Source organism: Nanorana parkeri, unplaced genomic scaffold, assembly GCF_000935625.1.
Source record: "Nanorana parkeri isolate BGI_ZX_2015 unplaced genomic scaffold, ASM93562v1 scaffold348, whole genome shotgun sequence".
Taxonomy (NCBI): Eukaryota; Metazoa; Chordata; class Amphibia; order Anura; family Dicroglossidae; genus Nanorana; species Nanorana parkeri.
Genome location: NW_017306616.1, coordinates 632,875 through 653,284, shown reverse-complemented (window position 1 = coordinate 653,284; position 20,410 = coordinate 632,875). Strand labels below are relative to the sequence as shown.

At 43.3% G+C, this 20,410-nt stretch overlaps 1 protein-coding gene across 1 annotated transcript in view; it reads right to left on the bottom strand.

The window, feature by feature from the left end:
* Window positions 1–85: 85 nt before the first annotated feature.
* The window catches only part of CREBRF (CREB3 regulatory factor), a 23,372-nt gene continuing 3,047 nt past the window's right edge, over window positions 86–20,410 (bottom strand). The window contains exons 2-8 of the mRNA XM_018558618.1: window positions 15,760–15,885; window positions 13,075–14,197; window positions 11,490–11,684; window positions 9,401–9,590; window positions 7,845–7,918; window positions 6,459–6,581; window positions 86–244 (exon numbers count right to left, since the gene is read on the bottom strand). Of these exons, the coding sequence (XP_018414120.1) occupies window positions 129–244; window positions 6,459–6,581; window positions 7,845–7,918; window positions 9,401–9,590; window positions 11,490–11,684; window positions 13,075–14,197; window positions 15,760–15,885 (1,947 nt within the window). The 3' untranslated portion in view covers window positions 86–128. The remainder of the gene's footprint in view (window positions 245–6,458; window positions 6,582–7,844; window positions 7,919–9,400; window positions 9,591–11,489; window positions 11,685–13,074; window positions 14,198–15,759; window positions 15,886–20,410) is intronic.

The following is a 20,410-nucleotide window of genomic DNA, read 5'->3' as shown; positions in this document are numbered from 1 at the left end:
ACAAAGCTTGTTTAAAATAGAATTCTAGCAGATGACAAAATTTACATGCAAAACCTAAATGGAATTTACAGCGCAGACTGCGGAGAAGACAAGGATGACACATCAGCACTCATTGCGGATAGAGGCCGTCACGCCTTTGAAGTCGGGATACGTAACCCTGCTAGGCCACCGGTGGGATCTCCCTCAGAGGTTTTCTCCAAAACCTGATTAACAAACTCGGAAGTCTGGCCAGCCACTGGGGAACCTGAAAAATCAAAATCAAAAGCTTTGTCAAACCAAATTACCAACACAATTTGGATTTTGCTTCTTGATAAGATGCCCTTCATGTTCTAGAAATACTGAAATGGACTTGCACCAGAACACAAATGGGTTTAATACAAACTAATTTGTAAAACAGTTCATTAGCACATAATAGAAATCTATACAAATTTAGCATTCTGTCCAGCCAAAACATTTTGTTTTGTATGTAATGGAGTGGGGAAGGATAAGAACCCTTTCAGGTTTTCACTATTGTTTGGGGCTCTGTCACATAGATCTACCCTCAGGTATGTTACCAATGAGAACAGTTCTACCAGATTGAAAGTGACAGAAAATCTGCAACAGGGAGACTGACAACAATAAAAAGCTGAGAGGGACTTTAGCCCTTCTCTACTATACCAAAATAAGCACTTTTATTTCTGTTTTGTCACGTATGCTCTCATTTCATGTCTGGTGAAACCATGACCCTTAAAAGTAAAAGAGAAATTTTTTTAACAGGGCCCCCATGGTGCAAAAAAATCCAAAAGGGGCTCCAATTTATCCCCAATTTAAAAAAAAAAAAAGAAGAAGGCCTGGACATACACTTGGAGCACATTTAAAAATGAATGAATGAATGGAGTCCTGGTTGCATCTCATATGTCTCCGTCTGCCACTTCGACCACATCTCCCCGAATAGGATATACCTTCCCCATAAGGGATAGGTTAGATCTAGCGGTTGCTAGGTTTTGTCTACTAGAGGCGGGGTAACCTGCCCTTTCTAGTCTTTTGTTTGTCTTGTGCGTTTTTCATTCTCTCTCTGCTCTCCTGTACCTTTTCTCTGCATTTTCTTCTTAACTTCTCTTTCTCTTACTTTCCTTCTTGATTACTTTGTCCTCTCCTCTCCCTCTTCTATCTGCCCTACCCTTCTCCGCCCCATACCCCCGGAATGGCGGCCACTGGGGTGGCTTCAATGGACCTTAAACTCTGTACCTACAATGCTCGGGGTCTGAATGTTCCATCAAAGAGAGGCCAGATCCTATATCTTATGCATAGGGCTAAGGTACAGGTGATATTGTTCCAGGAGACACATTTCCACAGTCTACATGTTCCTCAATGTGCTAACAGATATTGTAACAGATGGTACCATAGCTCTAACAGTATACAGAAATCTAGGGGAGTCTCCATTGCCTTACACAAATCTCTACCTGCGACGGTGTTGGACCAACGCGTAGATGAGTTTGGTAGGTATATATTGCTCAAGCTGTCACTCTGGGGTAGGACCTATACGCTGGCGAACTTCTACCTCCCACAAACTAACCAAGTAACGGCAGCTGTCTAATACCTGAAGATATTAGCGGACTTTGCAGAGGGTACGGTCCTTGTGGGGGGGGGGGGGGGACTTTAACCTCACTCTTGAACCCGGTCTAGACTCCTTGATAGGTCGCTCTAACGTATCTTTCACCAAACTACGTATACTCAAAAAACGCCTCATTGACCTTCACCTGGTAGATATGTGGAGGCTTCTTCATCCCCTGGCTCGTGACTATACCCATAACTCTGCGCCCCATCGGTCATACAGTAGGCTAGACTACTTCTTTGTCTCCCATTCAGTACTGGATTGTTCCCCTAACTGCGACATTGACCGCACTGTATGGTCAGACCATGCCTCAGTCACACTTTCTTTGCAAATCCCAGATTCCCCCCTGTGATGGACATGGCGTCTTAATGAATCTCTCCTAGCCGACCCGGTGTGTGCTGCAGCGATATCTCTGGAGATTCACCGATTCTTAGAGGTCCACGTCCACGACCCTACGCCCCTCCCGACCCAATGGGAAGCCCTTAAAGCAGTCCTCCGGGGTACCCTAATTCAACATGGCTCTAGGCTGAAACGGGAGCACTCTCAGACCAATGCGTGGCACCTTTCAGTCTCTTAGGGAGCTGGAAATGCACCACAAAAGTTCTCCTGATCCAGAGGTTTTGTTACAAATCTCACAGACTAGGCAGCGGCGGTTGGGCCTTCTGTATCGCTCGACCCACAGATATGCCGACAAGTTGGCGTATCGAGCATATGAATTCAGAGACAAATGTAGTAGAGCCCTTGCTAGGACCCTACGCCCTAGATCCTCTCATACTTTCATCTCACAGATTCGATCGTCTCCGGATATCTTAGTGCACTCGCCCTTGGCGATACAGAAGGCTTTCGCCGAGTTCTATGAGTCTCTGTATAACATCCCTGAGATCGACCCGAATGCCCCGGATCGGGAGGTCCGTCTGTCCTCCTATATGCAAGATACTGCCCTACCTATCCTGGATGACTTGATGGCGGAAGACTTGGAGTCCCCCTTCACCATAGAGGAACTCCACTGTGTTCTTAGATCTATGCCAGCGGGTAAGAGCCCGGGACCATATGGGTTTTCTGCTAAGTTCTAAAAAACAATACAAAGATCTCCTATCTCCGTTTCTCCTTAGGGTCTTTAGCTCTATCGCCCTGGGATCTGACTTTCCGGCTCAGGCGTTGAAGGCACATATCTCCCTGATCTCTAAGCCTGAAAAGGATCATACCCTTTATACTAATTATCGCCCCATTTCGCTCATTAATATAGATCTTAAGCTTTTCTCCAAATTGATAGCCAATTGTTTGCAACCTATACTCCCTGACTTGGTTCACTCTGACCAGGTTGGGTTTGTGCGGGGGCGGGAAGCCAGGGACAATACCATCAAAACCGTCCTGCTCATGCAACATGCCCAGACTTCCAAAACACCCATGTGCCTCCTGTCGGTCAAAGCTGATAAGGCTTTCGACAGACTTGGCACTTTGACACTCCCTCTTGCAGGGTGGAGTTCGGCCCAGGCTCTTACACAACATTATGGCCCTCTACTCTAACCCGACGGCCCGGGTCCGGATAAACGGCTCTCTCTCCCCAAGGTTTAAAATTTCTAATGGGACCCACTGTCCCCACTGCTCTACGTGCTAACTATGGAACACCTGGCGGTGGCACTTTGCAAAAACTTGGCAATTCCGGGTCTGTCAGTAGCGCCCTTTCAGCCCAAATTAGCTCTGTTTGCGGATGACCTATTGGTTTATGTCACTCATCCCCATACCTCCATGCCCTCCATTCTCCAAGAGTTCACTCGCTTTGGTTTGCTTAGCAACTTCAAGGTGAACCTCACCAAATCAGAGATCCTGAATGTATCCTTAGACGAGGTGGAGCTATCTCGGCTACGAACTTCCCGTTTCGCATCTGCCAAGCCTCAAGAAAATACCTGGGAATCCAACTCTCCTCAGACACATCTCAGTTATTTTCCCTCAATTATGATCCCCTCCTTCGGAAAACTGCTCTGGATCTATCCGCATATGATTGTAAGAACATCTCATGGCTGGGAAGGATCCATGCTCTCCAAATGGACGTGATCCCCAGATTCATATACCTCTTTCAGGTTTTACCAATCCTCCCTCCCGCTACTTTCTTTAACAAACTACGCCAATTATTCACAAAGTTAATTTGCCTTGGTCTTGCTGCGTATCATGGACTGGTTCCATAGAGTCGATGACAAACAATGGGTTCAACTTGAGGGGGTGCTTACGGGTTTCGACCTGCAGGCCCTGCCTTGGATCCTCCCAAAGCCTCGTGCTCTGCCTCCCTCCTTCCCGGTCTTGACCCTACACACCCTACATTTGTGGGATAGATGGGTCTCCACCTCTGGGCTTTCCTCATACGCTGGCCCCATGACCCCGCTTTTTTAATAACCCAGCGTTCTCTCCAGCGATGCGTCGGTCCGCCTTCGGTAGATGGACCAGGGACTCTCACAGACGTTTGGTGGTGGCAATCCGGGACTCCACGGTAGATCCCTCAATCGGGGACACGTGGTTGGCTGATAGACAGTTTTGTTCTTTTGTCTCCTCATTCCCTCACCCTGAGGTCTTCGAAGCGACCCCTACAGCTTTTGACTCCCTCCTCTTGCAATCCTCTCCCCCCGCCCACACCGTCTCGTTACTCTACTCCCTTCTCTCCTCTTCCCCTTCCTCGGAACTTTCGGGCTATGTCTCAGTATGGGAACAAGAACTAGGACTTCCCCATCAGTGCGTTGGACTGGGAGAAATCTTTTGTCCCATCTCACTCGCTCTCTATTGCCTGCATGGCTCACGAAAAAAATCTGAAAATTTTAACCAGGTGGTATAGGTGCCCCGCGGTGCTCCACCGGTTTTATCCACAGGTTCCGGACTCCTGCTGGCGTTGTCAGGCCTCTCCTGGCCATATGACACATATTTGGTGGAGTTGCCCTCCTCTTAAAGAGTTCTGGCAGGCAGTGCTAGATGTCCATCACCGGGTGACAGGTACAGTGATTCCCAACGACCCCCATATTGCACTGTTAACTATGGTACCAGGTTCCCTAAAAATCAGGGCCTCTTGAGGCACTTTCTCCCAGCCGCAAGGACAGTTATTCCCCGGCACTGGCGTACACCTGTACTCCCTACCTTGGCGGAGTGGACTGTGGAAATGGACCGAATTGGGGACCTGGAAAGACTGCTGACGGATGAACATGACATCAGAGAGAGGTACACTGTCACCTGGTCCGTATGGCTGGCCTTCCGAGCCTCAGATGCATTCTCGGCTGGGGTCCTTACCTAGGCATTCTGGGTTTCTCCAGGAGGCCCATGACACTCTGACGTTTTTGGGGGAGGGGGGGTTCTTAGATAGGGCTCGCCTGTCCCGGGTTCCTCTCTGAACTGACCTCTCTCTGAACTCAGCTCCTCCTTACCTTCCCTTCTCTTCACTTAGCTTCCCTGTTCCTTTTCCTCCTTTCCTCTGGTCAGCTATTTTCTCCCCTGTTTCTCTTTGTCCCACTCGCTTCTTTCAGCCTTGGTGGTCTCCTTCCTTTGCTATCTGAGTGTTCTGCTCCAGTACATGGTCTGCCCTAATGGAAGGTTTCTCTTCTACGTTAGTCTGGTCACAGTAACTACCGGGCCGGGATTATACGCCCCTAACTGGATGCTGTCTCCTGAGACATCCCCAGCAGGAGGGTCCGTTATAAGGGCCACAAAGTGGCACAACATAGTGAGACCCATACGGGTGATGTTCCTCCTCTATTTTGGACCCCCTGGCCCGAGAATGTATATTCTTGACTGTGTTCCAAGACTTTGGACCTTTTATGTTTCCATTACTTTTGTACACTGACTTTGATTTTTGAATGTCAAACTTTTACCTGTATGTCTTATAAAACCCTTAATAAAAACTTATTGAACTAAAAATTAATGAATGGATTTTAAAATCGTCAGTGACCCTGGCAGGAACATCTAGCCCATCAGCCAGTGCCCAACATTAGAAGAATGCTGACAGCATAATGTCAAGGTCCATTTACCCCTAGGATTTGTCACATTTATATGCCAAGAATAAATTCTTAGTTGTAATATCCAGACCGATTGTTGTTGGAATTGGGAGGGAGCCCTCTGGATAGTTAGGACATTTGAATACTAGGCCAGTGTAGAATCTCTTATCTGTCAACGTAGATTTACTGTATACCTAGCCATACACAAAGTATAAAAGGCTAGTGGTCCCTTCATTATTTTAGAATAAAACTAAATTGACTAATTATCATGGCAGGTAAATTGTTAAGTAAACAAGTAAAAAATAACCCCATATATGAATGAATACAAAAAAAGCAGGTACACAATATTTCATGTAGTTATTCAGTGGCCTGATATTTGGAGTGATGTTTATATAAAGCATACAGGTCACTATAGTTTGCCCACTCAGCCCATTCTCTGCTAGGAGATATAAGATCCAGAAGAAAAAACACAAACAGGAGGCCTTCCCTAGTGCATATAAATTTGATTCAGGTAAAGGCAAACAATAAGAATAGTACTCACAAGAGTAGATGAACATGAGCCTTAGGACAATAAACCAGGATGAGGCAAGTGGAAGTTACACAAACGCTCCTGTGTGCCAGTGATGGTTCGTCCTAAGGCTAATGTTCATCTACTCTTGTGATTACTATTCTTATTGTTTGCTTTTACCTGAATAAAATGTATCTGCACTAGGGAAGGCACCCCCTGTTTGTGTTTTTCTTCTAGATATCACAGTCTCCCTGGCTGAAGTGGGGCAGCATCCTGCAGCATGCACATCTATTAAACCCTTCAGAGGAGTGGTTGTCCCTGGCCCTTTTGCTTTCATGGATATAAGATCCAGCCCAGTAGGGGTACCCATCACACAGAAACATACCCAGGGTCTCTTTGATAAGCATATCCAGTTTCTGCTCCATGCTTGATGACCATTCCTCCCATGGGATCTGTATCCGTGTCATTATCTCTTGTTTTATTGAATTGATCACAAACAGCAAATTATCTGCAGACAAATGTAAAGAAAAAAAATATTTGATTTGTGCAATAATATACATCAGTAAAATATTCTGATTACTGTTGTCTTGCAGCATGGCTGGACATTCAGACCTAATGTTACATAAACTCTCTTGAGCAGACATAACACTTTATACAGAGAAGATTTTCACAAGATATACAAGATGCAAATAATGAATTCAACTTGCAAACAGTAATCAAAACATGTCTTAGCAGTTTGATATGCACCAGTCCTTTAGGCCTCATTCACACAGCTAAGTGTCAGCCCGTACAGATCCGTGCGCCGTGCACGGCCGTATCGGGCCGTTCCCGTGAAGGACAGGTGCTGCGTGTGATTGTATGCAGCAGCCTGTTCTTCTCTATGGGAGTACATGGCTGTACGCTCACCCGAGCTGCACATCCGTGCGGGTGTCCGTGCCCATACGCAGAAAGGATGGATCCTGTCTGCGTCCAAGCATGAACACACGCACGGATGTACAGCTTGGGTGAGCGTACGGCTGCATAGTCCCATAGAGAAGAACAGGCTCTGGGTACAATCACACGCAGCACCTGTCCTTCCCGGGAGCAGCCCAATACGGCCGTGCATGCCACACGGATCTGTGTGAATAAGGCCTCAAGACAAATTACCAAACGTAGGGTAGATCTAGTTAAGAGTTGTGAAGGAAGTTTATTGCATACATAAAACATAAGTTAAATACTCCAATATTGGCATACAAAATACACCCTGCAATGAAGAGATTAAAAAGTATGCCACTTGGGAGAACCTACAGGTGAAACTCGAAAAATTAGAATATCGTGCAAAACATCATTTATTTCACTAATGCAACTTAAAAGGTGAAACTAATATATGAGATAGACTCATTACATGCAAAGCAAGATAGTTCAAGCCGTGATTTGTCATAATTGTGATGATTATGGCTTACAGCTCATGAAAACCCAGATCCACAATCTCAGAAATTTTTTTGGCAGTGTGGGCAGGTGCCAAGTCCTACTGGAAAATGAAGTCAGCATCCCCATAAAGCTCGTCTGTGGAAGAAAGCATGAAGTGCTCCAAAATCTCCTGGTAGACGGCTAAGTTGCATTATTGAAATAAATGAACTTTTGCACGATATTCTAATTTTTCCGAGTTTCACCTGTATATGTGCTCCACTGTCAGTACTTTTTATCAACTATGTCTATGATGGCAGAAAGAAGTCATGGCTCATGTTAATTAGAATCTTGCGCCACCATGTAAAAACATTCAATTTCTTACCATATTCAGTATTGAGTCCCCACAGCTTCACTTTATTGGCTTCATACTGTGCTTTCTTCTTTAGCCGGCAAGCTCTGAAAAAGAAAGATAATGAGCTTAAGCAGAATGAATGCTAATGGAAAGATACAACGATATAGGGTAGCGTAAAAGTGAGCGGTAACAAAGAAAATAAAGAGCAGAAATGCACTTCAAGCGATCCCGTTATATTTTTTTTACCGTAGAAAAGGCAAGCATCATCCTCACTATTAGCCACTCCAGTGAATCAAACTTTCTGTATTTAGCAGAGTTACATGCACTGTTGTATTCTCCCAGGTGCCTGTGTGTCTGAACTGCCTACTTCTTCTCCTGATCCCCCTCAGCCACAATGTCACCAGCTTGTTGTTGCCGCTCATGTACTAAAGGCAAACTAATGAAGTAGTAGTCGGGAGAGTGAAGCGATATCAGAACACCCAAGGAAGTTTTGGACTGGAATGATTCCAGCGGCATGTGCAACTCTAGTAAATCAGAAACGTTTGATTCACCACAGGGTCTACTAGAAAGTATGATTCTTGCCTTTTACACAGCAGAAATAAAGTTTAGATGCTGCAAGTGGTAACAATTTCTCTTTGTGGATGCTGGAGATAGACAACAATGTAGCTGCCTGTAGGTATGTTAAAAGGGTTGTTTCCACACAGCCACTCTGCATCATAGCTGTACAAGCAAGTCCTGTAGGCCCTTTCTTGATGCCAGCACAGTCATTTTTTCAGCGATTGTCTGGAACAAAGCTCTGTGACTGGTGTGATGGCCTCAGATCCAGGGAGATAAAAACACTACAGATGAGATTGCAAAAAAAACACATTAAAAAAAAAACCCCATGAGATACATAAGTAACAGATATTGATTCTCCATTACATCTCTAGTGTTTTCGCTTCCAGGCTAGGCCTGCATGTGCAGGCCAGGGGAGTCACGGTACAGCACTCCAAAGCTAGGCTGAGGAAAGCTGCCATTGTAGAGACCAGACAAAAGAAAGGCTAGAAAAATGTTAGAGTTTTCCCAGCAAAGCTGAAGAAAAGATGTCATTCTAGGACAGTAGCAAAAAACTGAGGCATGCTGGTAGTAGGCATACAATTTTTGTTTGCCAGTGTCCAGTACTGCTGTGGGCTGCAGTATAATCCAACAGTATATGATTTGCTTTGTCCCTCAATGGACGAGGAAAAAAATAGTAGTCACAGGAATTAGTAAATTCATACACTGGTGAATAGTGTGCTGCAAAAACTCAGCAGCTCATCCTCCACTGCTCTCTCTCCCATGTGACTGTTGCAATGTATCTTGACTAACTGAAAAGCTGCAGGATACGAGTTTGGCGATTGATGGGTGTCAAAAATCTATAAAAACTGTGTTAAGAGATGCTTTAATGAGTAAATACACCAATATGGTTAAGCCTTAGCTATCTCCAGAGACTGATTTAATATTGTGCCTACAACTCACCTTTAAAAAGCATGTTGTAGAGCTGTATTTGAATGTTTACAGTAAAGTTGACTCCGATCAGTTCTATTTATTGTTAATAATCATCATACCTGGATGCCAGCTTGTTTTTCTCTTTACGGGATCGAGGCCTGGCAGTAACAGGAAGCTCTGATACAGGCGTTAGGTCACCGATTACTTTGTTCAGTTTACGTAGCTCCCCGCCAATCTGCATAAGTTTTCTTGGATTCGGAGTCAGGTCTTCCACATCTGTCCTGCGAGACTTCTTCACAGTGTACTTGCCTGCCCACAAAACAACAACACACTTGTCACTGATGAATAGTATGCTGTTAAAATAAATACTTTAAATTACTGCAGTGAAAGCTTACATAACTCTAGGGTCAAAACACTACAGTACACTACACTCTGGTGGAAAAAAACAAAAAACACTACAGTAACCAGAAAGACAGTGACCCCCACTCTTGTAGTAGAAGTCAAGCAAATCAATTTGCATTCTGTATGTTCTTTACCAACTGCCATTTCAAAGGTGTCTAACAAATACACAATAATACAAGACACCTTTTTAAAATGTGCACTGTGCAGGAGGTGACCCTTGGTGGAAGAACATGGGAGACAACAGATGGCTGGCTGTATGCAATATAATAACAAAAAAACACACAAGATACCTCCCTTTTCATTGGTAAATACTGAAAGCATTTGCAGTGGTGGAAGAAACATTAGCATTTGTAAAAGGGCATATCAACCCATTCATCTTGGAGATTTGTGTAATGTATTTAGGACTGTCTAGTCAGATTTAGGACTAGGATGGTGGAGAACACTTGTGGAGTGACTGCCATGATGTACAGCAGTTGTTATGAAGCCCCAGAGTTGCTACACCTTTCTCAATATAAATAAGCCTTAAGCAGAACATAAACAATATCAAGAAAAAAATATATTGATGCGGCCGGGACGGCTCTGTGACAGGAGATCAAAGGGAGTTCAGTATACGGTCTCCCTTTGATCTCCTCTTAGTGCCCAAATGCAGGAAGTGATGTATATTACATCACTTCCTGCATTCAGTGTCACTCTCCAGCTACAGAAGCTGATGAAGCAGATCTCTGCTTCATCAGCTTCTCTGGGGGTCCCTAGGTGACATTAGGGGTCTTGGAGACCCCTGATGTCTCCATAAAGAGGACCTGTCATGTAAATTGGCTATCACATAGGGGGCTTCTTATCCCCCCATGTAATGGCAATAAAGGGGTGTGTAAAAAAAAAAATAAAGAAGCATAAAAAAAAATTCAAAAAGAAAACAATTTTTTTCAGTCCCCCACCCCCCACATACACACGCGGATATGCGTCGGGTGCCCTTACGTGTGAAAACGACGAATGCGCCTATTGTGCCGCACATGTTACATATCGCCGCAAACGGAGTGAGAGCAATAATTTTAGGGTCATTAGTCACTGATAACACTAAACTGATGAGCAGTAAAAGCGTGTTAAGTGTTGCCTATGGGCGTTTTTTTAGTTAGTAGAGGGGGATAATTACTTACACTTGTTAACACTAACTGCATTTTCACGCACACGTAAATGCATGAAAATTTTCCATACCGGTAAATGTTGCCGGTAGCAACATTTACATGCATACAGCGTTTTCCATCTATACAATCCTATGAACAGAAAAATGCAGCAGATGCGGCGGCTCCCCGGCACCTCAAATACAGGCATATTTGTGCCGTGTGCATGAGCCCTAAAAGAAGTGTAGGTTTTGTACCTACGGTCATTAGTCAATTTTCAGAAATCCTTTTTTGAAAATATATTATATCTCTATATCTATCTATAGATAGATCTATCTATAGATAGATAGATAGATGTCAGATTAAGGTTGCTCATCTTATCTTCTCAAGTACCATTTTCTAAAACTGACTGTAAAATAAAAACTAAACATTTATTTATACATTGAAGATGATGTAAAAGCAAAAACAGATTTACTTGCACAGCAACCTATCAGTGTTCATTCTCAAACCTATACTTGAAATATTATAGTTGGATTGAGGTGGTTACTACATTCAACCTCTTCAATGAACTATTATATCCAGGTTTTTTATAAGTGAGGCCCAATGTGGAACACCACAAATTATTAACTACTGCCCAATTATGCAATTAAAATAATTGACCATAGAAAAACTACAAAGTCTTAAGTACCATGATGCAGGCCATTCTTCTGGTACATATTACTGGGAAGCGTGTCTCTGTTCCATTCAGACGGTCTCAGCATCCCTTCCTGTTGAGAAGGCATTAACTGCTCGCTATATTCCCAAAAGTACCTTCGCTTTCCCCTTTTCCGCGTTGACACAGCAGTTAATCCTTTTAAATCTTCAACAGAATCATTTTCATAACCTATAAATGTTAAATTGATGTTCAAAAGAAAAAAAAAACAACATTTGAGAGATGAATAATTATTGGAAGAAAGGAAATGCAAAAGTGTTGTTCATGGAGCCATTCCAATTGATTTTCTAGTGTTGACAGCAAATGACAACAACCACTGGTTACAGAGGAGACCACTACCACTATGTGGGTCTTAACCTTTCCTCAAGGCTATGGGCTCCCAATAAGAGACAAAGAGACTCTGTTATCTTAAATAAATTTAAAAAAAGTATAGGCACTCAAAAATGCCTGCATGTGCCTAACTGCAATTTTGCACTGCCATAACCAAATGTTGGGCAGTTCTGAAAAGACACAGACTTAGGTCTGACATTTCCAAGTAGTGTCAGAACTTGAGTACCCTAAATACCTTTTGTGCAGCTATCGGAATGTATTTTTAGGTGCACTTAGTTTATATCGCCAGGCATGGTTTGAAGACACTGCAAATTTTGTACAGCCAGTCTTGGGATCACACAGCTCTGTCACACTGCCTAGCCAGGCAGGTGACTATTTTTTTTAACTCACTGTTCCAGCTTCCTGTGTGTGACAGTGAATCTGCAGTGTCACGGTGTAGATGTATTGTCCATTCAGTAGGATGGAGTCTAAGAGATAACAATGGTCATTAAAAAGCCAAGACAGGAAATGAACAATGAAGGGGGGGGGTCACCTGCCCAGCTATGCGTGTAACAGAAGTGTGTTAATCACAGGGCTAAACTGCAAATATTTCCCATGAAAAACATTATTCATATATTGATTTCTTTTTCAATACGTATTTGTCAGACTTTGCCTAACCCGTCTTATAACAAGACAAAAAGGAGGACTGTGAAGGATAAAAATGGGAAGGGGGTGGCAAATCAACGTAAGGACTTGCACAAAATATCGATTTGAATTGTCTATTTTGCCATTGGCCAGTTGTCCTGCTACTGATGTTTTAGGAATAGCCTCCTAAATAAAAGTTCCTTCACATTGTATAGCAGCATCTGTTATACTCTGTTATCTAAAATAACATAAGAAACACAGAAAAATATCATTCAGCAAAACAATTCTGATGGTGCTATGCAGGCTCCCTTCTAAAAAAGCTAGCTGTCCAACTGTCATGCTGATCCTAACTTCCGTACTCTCAGACCCACTAACTTGGAATACGCATGCAAATGGTGAACCTGAAACTTCTTATTTGCATACTTCTTCTAAGTGACTAATATACAAATGTACTGAAACCATTAGGTCAGTATAACAGCTAGGAAACTAGTATTTTCGGAAGGAGCAGTCAGCAATGGTAGCATCTAGATTTCTCTCAGCACAGGATTCATTTAATCTCTTAAGATGTGTGGAGATATTTGCCCGACAGCTGATATAGAAAACATACCTGGTTCTGAGAAGGTATCACTGATGTCATCTTTGTCATCTTCATAGTCCTCCTCCTCTTCTTCTTCTTCCTCCTCTTCTTCTTCCTCTTCTTCTTCCTCCTCCTCCTCCTCTTCTTCTTCTTCTTCATTCTCAGATAGCTCATGTTCACTACCAAATCCTTCATCATGTTCTTCTTCATCCAACTCAACCTCCTCGTCCTCATTCTCCTGCTGGCTTTCAGCCTTGATGACCGATTCAGTAAGCCCCTCTGAGATGAATAGTGAATAGTTGTGCTCCTCTTTCTTTTGTGAGGGATCAGAAACAGAAGCCGACACAGTAACACTAGCCTCCACAACATCAATTGTGGCCACATTCTGCGGCGGGCAGAAAAGCTTTTGAGTCTCTCTGAAAGGCAAAATGGCACAGCTAATTCGGCCTATGGAGGGCTCCCCAATTGTCCTTTCCTGCTTTTTGGCTACAGCGCCACAAAAACAAGTATTTTCCTTGGCTGCATCTATGGCAACCACAGTGCTTGTTGGTCGGCTTGGAAGTGCCGTACTGATCTTTACCTTAGCCTTTTTTACATAGTCTTTGCACTCCACATGGATATTAATTTTCTCATCACAAGAAATATTAGTCTTTGCTACCATCTGGATACTTGCTGCTGCCTTGGCAGCTTTTTGGGAGCATTCAGATGATGGCACTTCGACAAGGGCAGTCTTGGATGAACAAACTGGAGCAGCCACCCTTCCTGGTGCCACCTTCTTTCCTGTAAAAAGTGTGGCTTTACCTCCAAGGAAGCTTTCAGTGTAGCAAAGAGAGTCTACGACTGACTGAGAGTCCTCACTGTTTAGCTGAGCAAGAGTAGGGGTTTTGCTGATTACCTCTTCATCCTGATAGGGACTGGAAAAGTCATCAAGACCAAGGTAATCCACCTCTTTCGTTCCCCATATATCACAACTAGTGAGCTTTGTGTACTTGGTCAAATCCTCACAGTACGTGTCCCACTGCTCCCAGTGAGATGTTAAAGGTGGACTGTTACCCAGGAAGCCAGCAAATGAGTCAAATGTTTCCAAATCTTTGCAGTCCTCCAACAACATAAAATTATCCGTTGGGCTTTGTTGGTATCCCAGCTCTCTGTCCTGTACAGAAGAAAAAGTATATGTAATGAGTACAAAAAGAAAGGAAAAAAGACTATGAAGGGGAATTTATCAAAACTGGAGCAGACAAAATCTGGAGACGCTGTGCATGGCAACCAATCAGCAACTCTTTAATTTTAAAATCTTGCCTGAACAAAGTGAAGAGAGAAGCTGATTGGTAACTATGGGCAACTGCTCCACATTCTGTCTGCTCTAGTTTAGATAAATTCCCACATTTGTACATTCAAATATTCTGATTACAGAACATGCATAAAATTTACTTTTATAAGGAGAATAAAATTGTTCACTCATGAGTGTTGACCTTGTTTCCCTAGAACAGTTTGTGCGTTTTATGTTCAGTGGGGCTTGACTGCTACCTTGGCAAGTCCCCTCAAAGAAGCCATACAAAAAGAAGGACAGACAGCGCTCAGCCAGCTTAGCCACAGCTGCCCACCCCAAACACAAAGTCTGAACAAAGCCATCTGGCTCAGGAGACAATTTCAAAAGTGGGGTTTGCAGGACACTCAGAATCATATGTCAAGTGCTTCCAAAATGGCAACAAAAACAAACCACAGTGTGAACAAGCAATGCTGGATCCAGTATTGAGGTAATAATTCAATGTTATGGAAGAATACATATAGAAGAGCGTTTTCCGTGCCCTTTTGTCATACAATTGATGCTGATGCAAAAGGCCCTTGTACATGTAGGTGCCCACTGCTGATAAAAAAGACCTCAGAGTTTATGCATCAAGCAAGGAAAGCCTTCTAATGACCATCAGCCATATCGTGGTCATCAGAAGCATCTGCAAATACAGAAAAAATTGGCAAGGAAAAGATTCCATACTGCAGACAAGGTTGGGTGCACTGCACTGGGTTCTATCAAGTATCATTAGCAAATGAACATCGCTCAAAACTAATTGAGGAATGTCTGGGCACCATAGCCATAACCTAAACCAGGTCTAGCCAAACTCCGGCCCTCCAGCTGTAGTGGAACTACAAATCCCATGAGGAAGATTCTCACAGCCACAGACATGACTCCCGGAGAGAGATGCATCATGGGATTTGTAGTTTCGCCACAGCTGGAGGGCTGGAGTTTGGCTACCCCTGATCTAAGCAGACAAGTATAAGAATGAGAAGAAATAAGAAGGGCAGTCTCCAGCAGCTGTCCATCTACTAGCTTAGAGAAGGGATGAGAGAAGATGATTGGCTTGCCTTGTTGGGTCTGTGTAGAGACACACAGCTTACTAGCACATACAAGGGTGGCTCCATAGGACCCTGCGAGAGAAAAGAGCCACCCTAAAACAGGATATTAGGGCTAGTACTCAGGGGACCAGTTGATTCTGAAGGAAACCAAAACTTTTCAACATCAAAGAGTGGCATCTATTATACATGATTTAATCAGCATCTGAATTTGCTTAAAAACCCTTTCACTTTATTATCACTTTAAACAGGTCTAAAGGTTATTCAACCCTGTTAAAAGGTAAATATACAAAAACATGAGTGGAAAGTCTGCAAGGATTTTTTTTTTTTAAAGCCTCTGGATTTATCACTACTGTGTTGACTTACCAATTCATACATAAAGTCTGGATCTGAGCTGCTTGCTAGAAGGTCTGTGCTCATTAATGTCTGCTCAGCAAAGGCTGGGCTCCGAAAAGCATCCCCAAATGGAGGCTCCATTCCGCTGACATTTGGCTGTGTGAAACATCAGAAAGTAACTTAAATCAACATAAACTGGCAACGTCATATATTATATTGTATAACATTATGTAAAAGAAATGCCCAGTTGTTTGTTAATACACCAACGTCATTCAGGACTCACAGAGTCTCTATTGTGTATGGACCTTGCTGTGCAAATGTTAGCACATGAGCTGAGCTATATTTGTTGGCATGCTATCCCTCCTCTTTACATCACTCTGTAAAAGGCTTTCCTGCACAAACCTACAAAATATCACAACCAGTTTCAGCACAGCCTGCTGCAATACTTACGGGTGTTCTAAATACGTGATCAACTTACTTGTTTTACTTAGCAAAAGTACATCAATTATTTCTCAACTAAATGAAATCAATCAGACTTTTTATGGGCAGGGTAATGGGGGAGCAATGAACATCACACCAGTTCAAGAAAGAATACAGAAGGGTCTTTAAACCATACCCACCTCAAAAATCAACAGCAGGACCCTCAACCGTATACTGTTCACAGTGCTCACACAGCCAAGCAGGGGTCTACTGGTCTGAATCAACAATTCTCTGTTTACTGGATAAACAGATTTACTATTTCATGTATGTTACAAGTTCTCCCTATTACTGTCTATGAAGCCATTTCTAGCCGTACGGGTTTATCTGGAAGATATTGCTACATGGTCCTGCCTCTGACTGCTCAATAGATGGAAGATTAAAAGGAGAACTATTGGGACAGTAAAATGTACTCTTCCCAATAGTTTGAGCCGGTGTGCGACACTTTGTGTCACACCGGCTCTACAGTTCGAGAACCGAGCAACCACAAACCGCTGATCGCTCAGCTCATGGTCTTCTCCCTGCAGAGAGCGGTCGCTGTCAGTCATCACTCCCCGCAAGGATTCCACTCACCCCTCTTTTCCTCCAGCGCTCATTGGAGGGACAGAGAAGGAAGGGGGTGGGCCCAGCTGGCTCTAGAGAGGCAGAGTCAGCTGTCAATCAAGCAGCAGGGTGGATCCCGACAATATTGTCAGGATCTTTCCCAGCTCTGCGCTGTCAACATATAGCGAGCAGACAGCAACCCGCTATATGCCAAGTTTGGGTCACAGGATTACATTAGTAAATCTACTCCTGTGACCCAAAAGAGAACTAAAGCAAAAAAGGTTTGGCTAGATTTCTCTTTTAATGACAACTTCCAGCCTGTCATTTCTTTTGCAATACAGGTATGGCCCACCAGATGTGATCATCTATAACCATACACCGATAGAATCTTGCAGGATCATCTGCATCATGCAACAATCTCTTCAAACGTATGGCCACCCAAATTCTATCAGTTTAGATCAGGGGTAGCCAAACTCCGGCCCTCCAGCTGTGGTGAAACTACAAATCCCATGATGCATCATTCTCCAGGAGTCATGTCTGTGGCTGTAAGATCTTGCAATGCCTCATAATAGATGGAAGATTAAAAGGAGAACTATTGGGACAGTAAAATGTACTCTTCCCAATAGTTTGAGCCGGTGTGCGACACTTTGTGTCACACCGGCTCTACAGTTCGAGAACCGAGCAACCACAAACCGCTGATCGCTCAGCTCATGGTCTTCTCCCTGCAGAGAGCGGTCGCTGTCAGTCATCACTCCCCGCAAGGATTCCACTCACCCCTCTTTTCCTCCAGCGCTCATTGGAGGGACAGAGAAGGAAGGGGGTGGGCCCAGCTGGCTCTAGAGAGGCAGAGTCAGCTGTCAATCAAGCAGCAGGGTGGATCCCGACAATATTGTCAGGATCTTTCCCAGCTCTGCGCTGTCAACATATAGCGAGCAGACAGCAACCCGCTATATGCCAAGTTTGGGTCACAGGATTACATTAGTAAATCTACTCCTGTGACCCAAAAGAGAACTAAAGCAAAAAAGGTTTGGCTAGATTTCTCTTTTAATGACAACTTCCAGCCTGTCATTTCTTTTGCAATACAGGTATGGCCCACCAGATGTGATCATCTATAACCATACACCGATAGAATCTTGCAGGATCATCTGCATCATGCAACAATCTCTTCAAACGTATGGCCACCCAAATTCTATCAGTTTAGATCAGGGGTAGCCAAACTCCGGCCCTCCAGCTGTGGTGAAACTACAAATCCCATGATGCATCATTCTCCAGGAGTCATGTCTGTGGCTGTAAGATCTTGCAATGCCTCATGGGATTTGTAGATGCACCACAGCTGGAGGGCCGGAGTTTGGCTACCCCTGGCTTTGATAGTTAAAAACAATACTTGTACTGGGCCATTATTTCTTAACGGCACAGAGCTAGAATACAATCGTTTCCCTCAGCAGTCAAAAAACATCATTCACCACTTTGAGTCATTGTGATCGGGGTTAAAGCGGATTACAGACACCTGAACACAGACATAGTTCTCTAAATTATTCATGCATTAAAATCATTCACTAATAAAAAAAATCTTAATAAGGTCACATTATCCTTCTGATCTACTTCCTGTTTTAAAAGAAGCAGTCTAGAAACAAAAAAGGAGAAGCGTACATATCCTTTAAGGATGCTGGCTAAAGGCAAAGACTGTAACACACATTCATTAGCTGTAAGGATTGCTGCAAGTGACAAGATGCTGCTTGGACTTCCACTTTATTTTGGAATTAAAATTATAGTCCGCTCAAAACTGATTTTCAGTTTCTAAAAATACAATGACCGCTTTAAAGTGAAAGTAAAAGGAACCTGTTAGGATAGACATAAAGAATCTGCCTTTTTATACTTCTTTCTAAAAGGTGCAATAACATGTGTACAGCGGGTGTACAGCGGGTGGCTGCACCTTTACAAACAGGCCAGCAGTGGCATTTCCCATATTTATAACCCAATAGCCTTCCTTTATTATGGACTGACCCTTTAAAACTGAAATCTGGACTAAACAAGTCTGCTCTAAATACAGAAACCATTACTTGAATCTTAGCCTCATGTGTATTTTGCCCAGATCTTTGCAGTAATCCAACATGAAACAATTCCTGCCCTTTGCCTGTGCAGGAGTTTCCAGTTGTGAAGACTGGCCTGTGCTACGCTTTCTCTTTCCCTATAGTCGTGTGCACATAGTCTGTACTGAGAGAGTCTGTACTGAGATGACCTGGTGTTTCCCACCCACAGTTTTGCTCCGTGAAGAGGCCAAGTCTTGCTCAGTAATGATGCCACTGTGACTATTCGAAGGTAATACATGGGTAGGCATTTGGTGTGCACGGAGTTAAGGCTTGTTCACACCAAAAAATGCAGACCGGATCTGTATAAGTTTCTGCACATGCAGTGCTGCGTGTTTTGCAGCGTGGGCCGTTTTTGTAAAAAAATAATAATAAAAAACAATGTTTAGTCTAAAAAGGGCTTTCAGTGCATTCCATAGCGTTTGCATGCATTTTTGATGTGTTTGCATGCGTTTGTGCATTCCAGAGGAGAAAAAAAAATAGGGCACGCTGCAGTTTTTCTGCATGCTCTGGAACTGAACGCTCTGGTGTGAACTAGAGCTCTAAATACCATTGGAATACATTGGACGCAGTTTTGATCCGTTCTGTAACTGCTCTGCGCTTGGTGTGAACAAGCCCTTAGGCTTTTATTGCAGATTACTTTTAAATTAAGAACCTAATAAGTCATTTTAAAAACTACAATACATCCACAATCCCTACATTTAAAAACGGACAGTTCCTAGTAAACGTTCGTAGTATTTTCTAAGAGCAGCTTCCCTTTGTAAAGATAACACATCCATTGTGCAGAAGTAAATAACTTCCTCAATGTTATGGAACAATGCAAACACAAATAGCTCAGCAGCCATTAAAATCTTCTGTTTCAAGGCGGTGACACATCATAGCAAAGCAGAGTTTACACAAATTTCAAAAGCTTCATCACTTCAGATACAGTAGGCCAGGTTTTCCAAGTCAACAGGTATCAAAAGTCAGCCTCCAGCTTTCTGGAATCACCATTGAAACTATCAGTGACCATTTACCGAGGTTACTAATACACCAATGTTCCTGCATGGAGGTCTGTACAACATGACTTACTAGGGGCCCTGGAAAAAGTCTGACAAATAAAGGTTTCCCACAATGAAAACATACACTGGAAGATAAACAAATGCTTGATTTAAATGTATAATTAAAGCTAAAAACTAAACGTCACCATGTAAAAATCAAGACTTCTAATAAACAGAAGTGCCGACGGTAAATTAGAGAAAGCTCGTTCTTCATTCCATAAATACCTAGTGACCCTGCGAGGCCACCCACACAGTGACAATGCGAGTTTGACTGCAGTTTTGTCACCTTGTGCCATTGTGTCCTTACTTATGCCAAGAAAATCAGCACCAGAATAGTATTAACCCTTTCGCTGCCAAGGACGTATGGCATACGGACCTACAAAAGTGCTTCCAGCTGGCCAGGTCAGTATGCCATACGGACCTGGCATTTACAGTTCTACTATAAGCTGATGGTCGCTTTAGCGACCATCAGCTTATAGTATAACTGTTCAGCAGACTGTCCCCTTTAAATTAATAGCTGTCATCAGCGGCTCA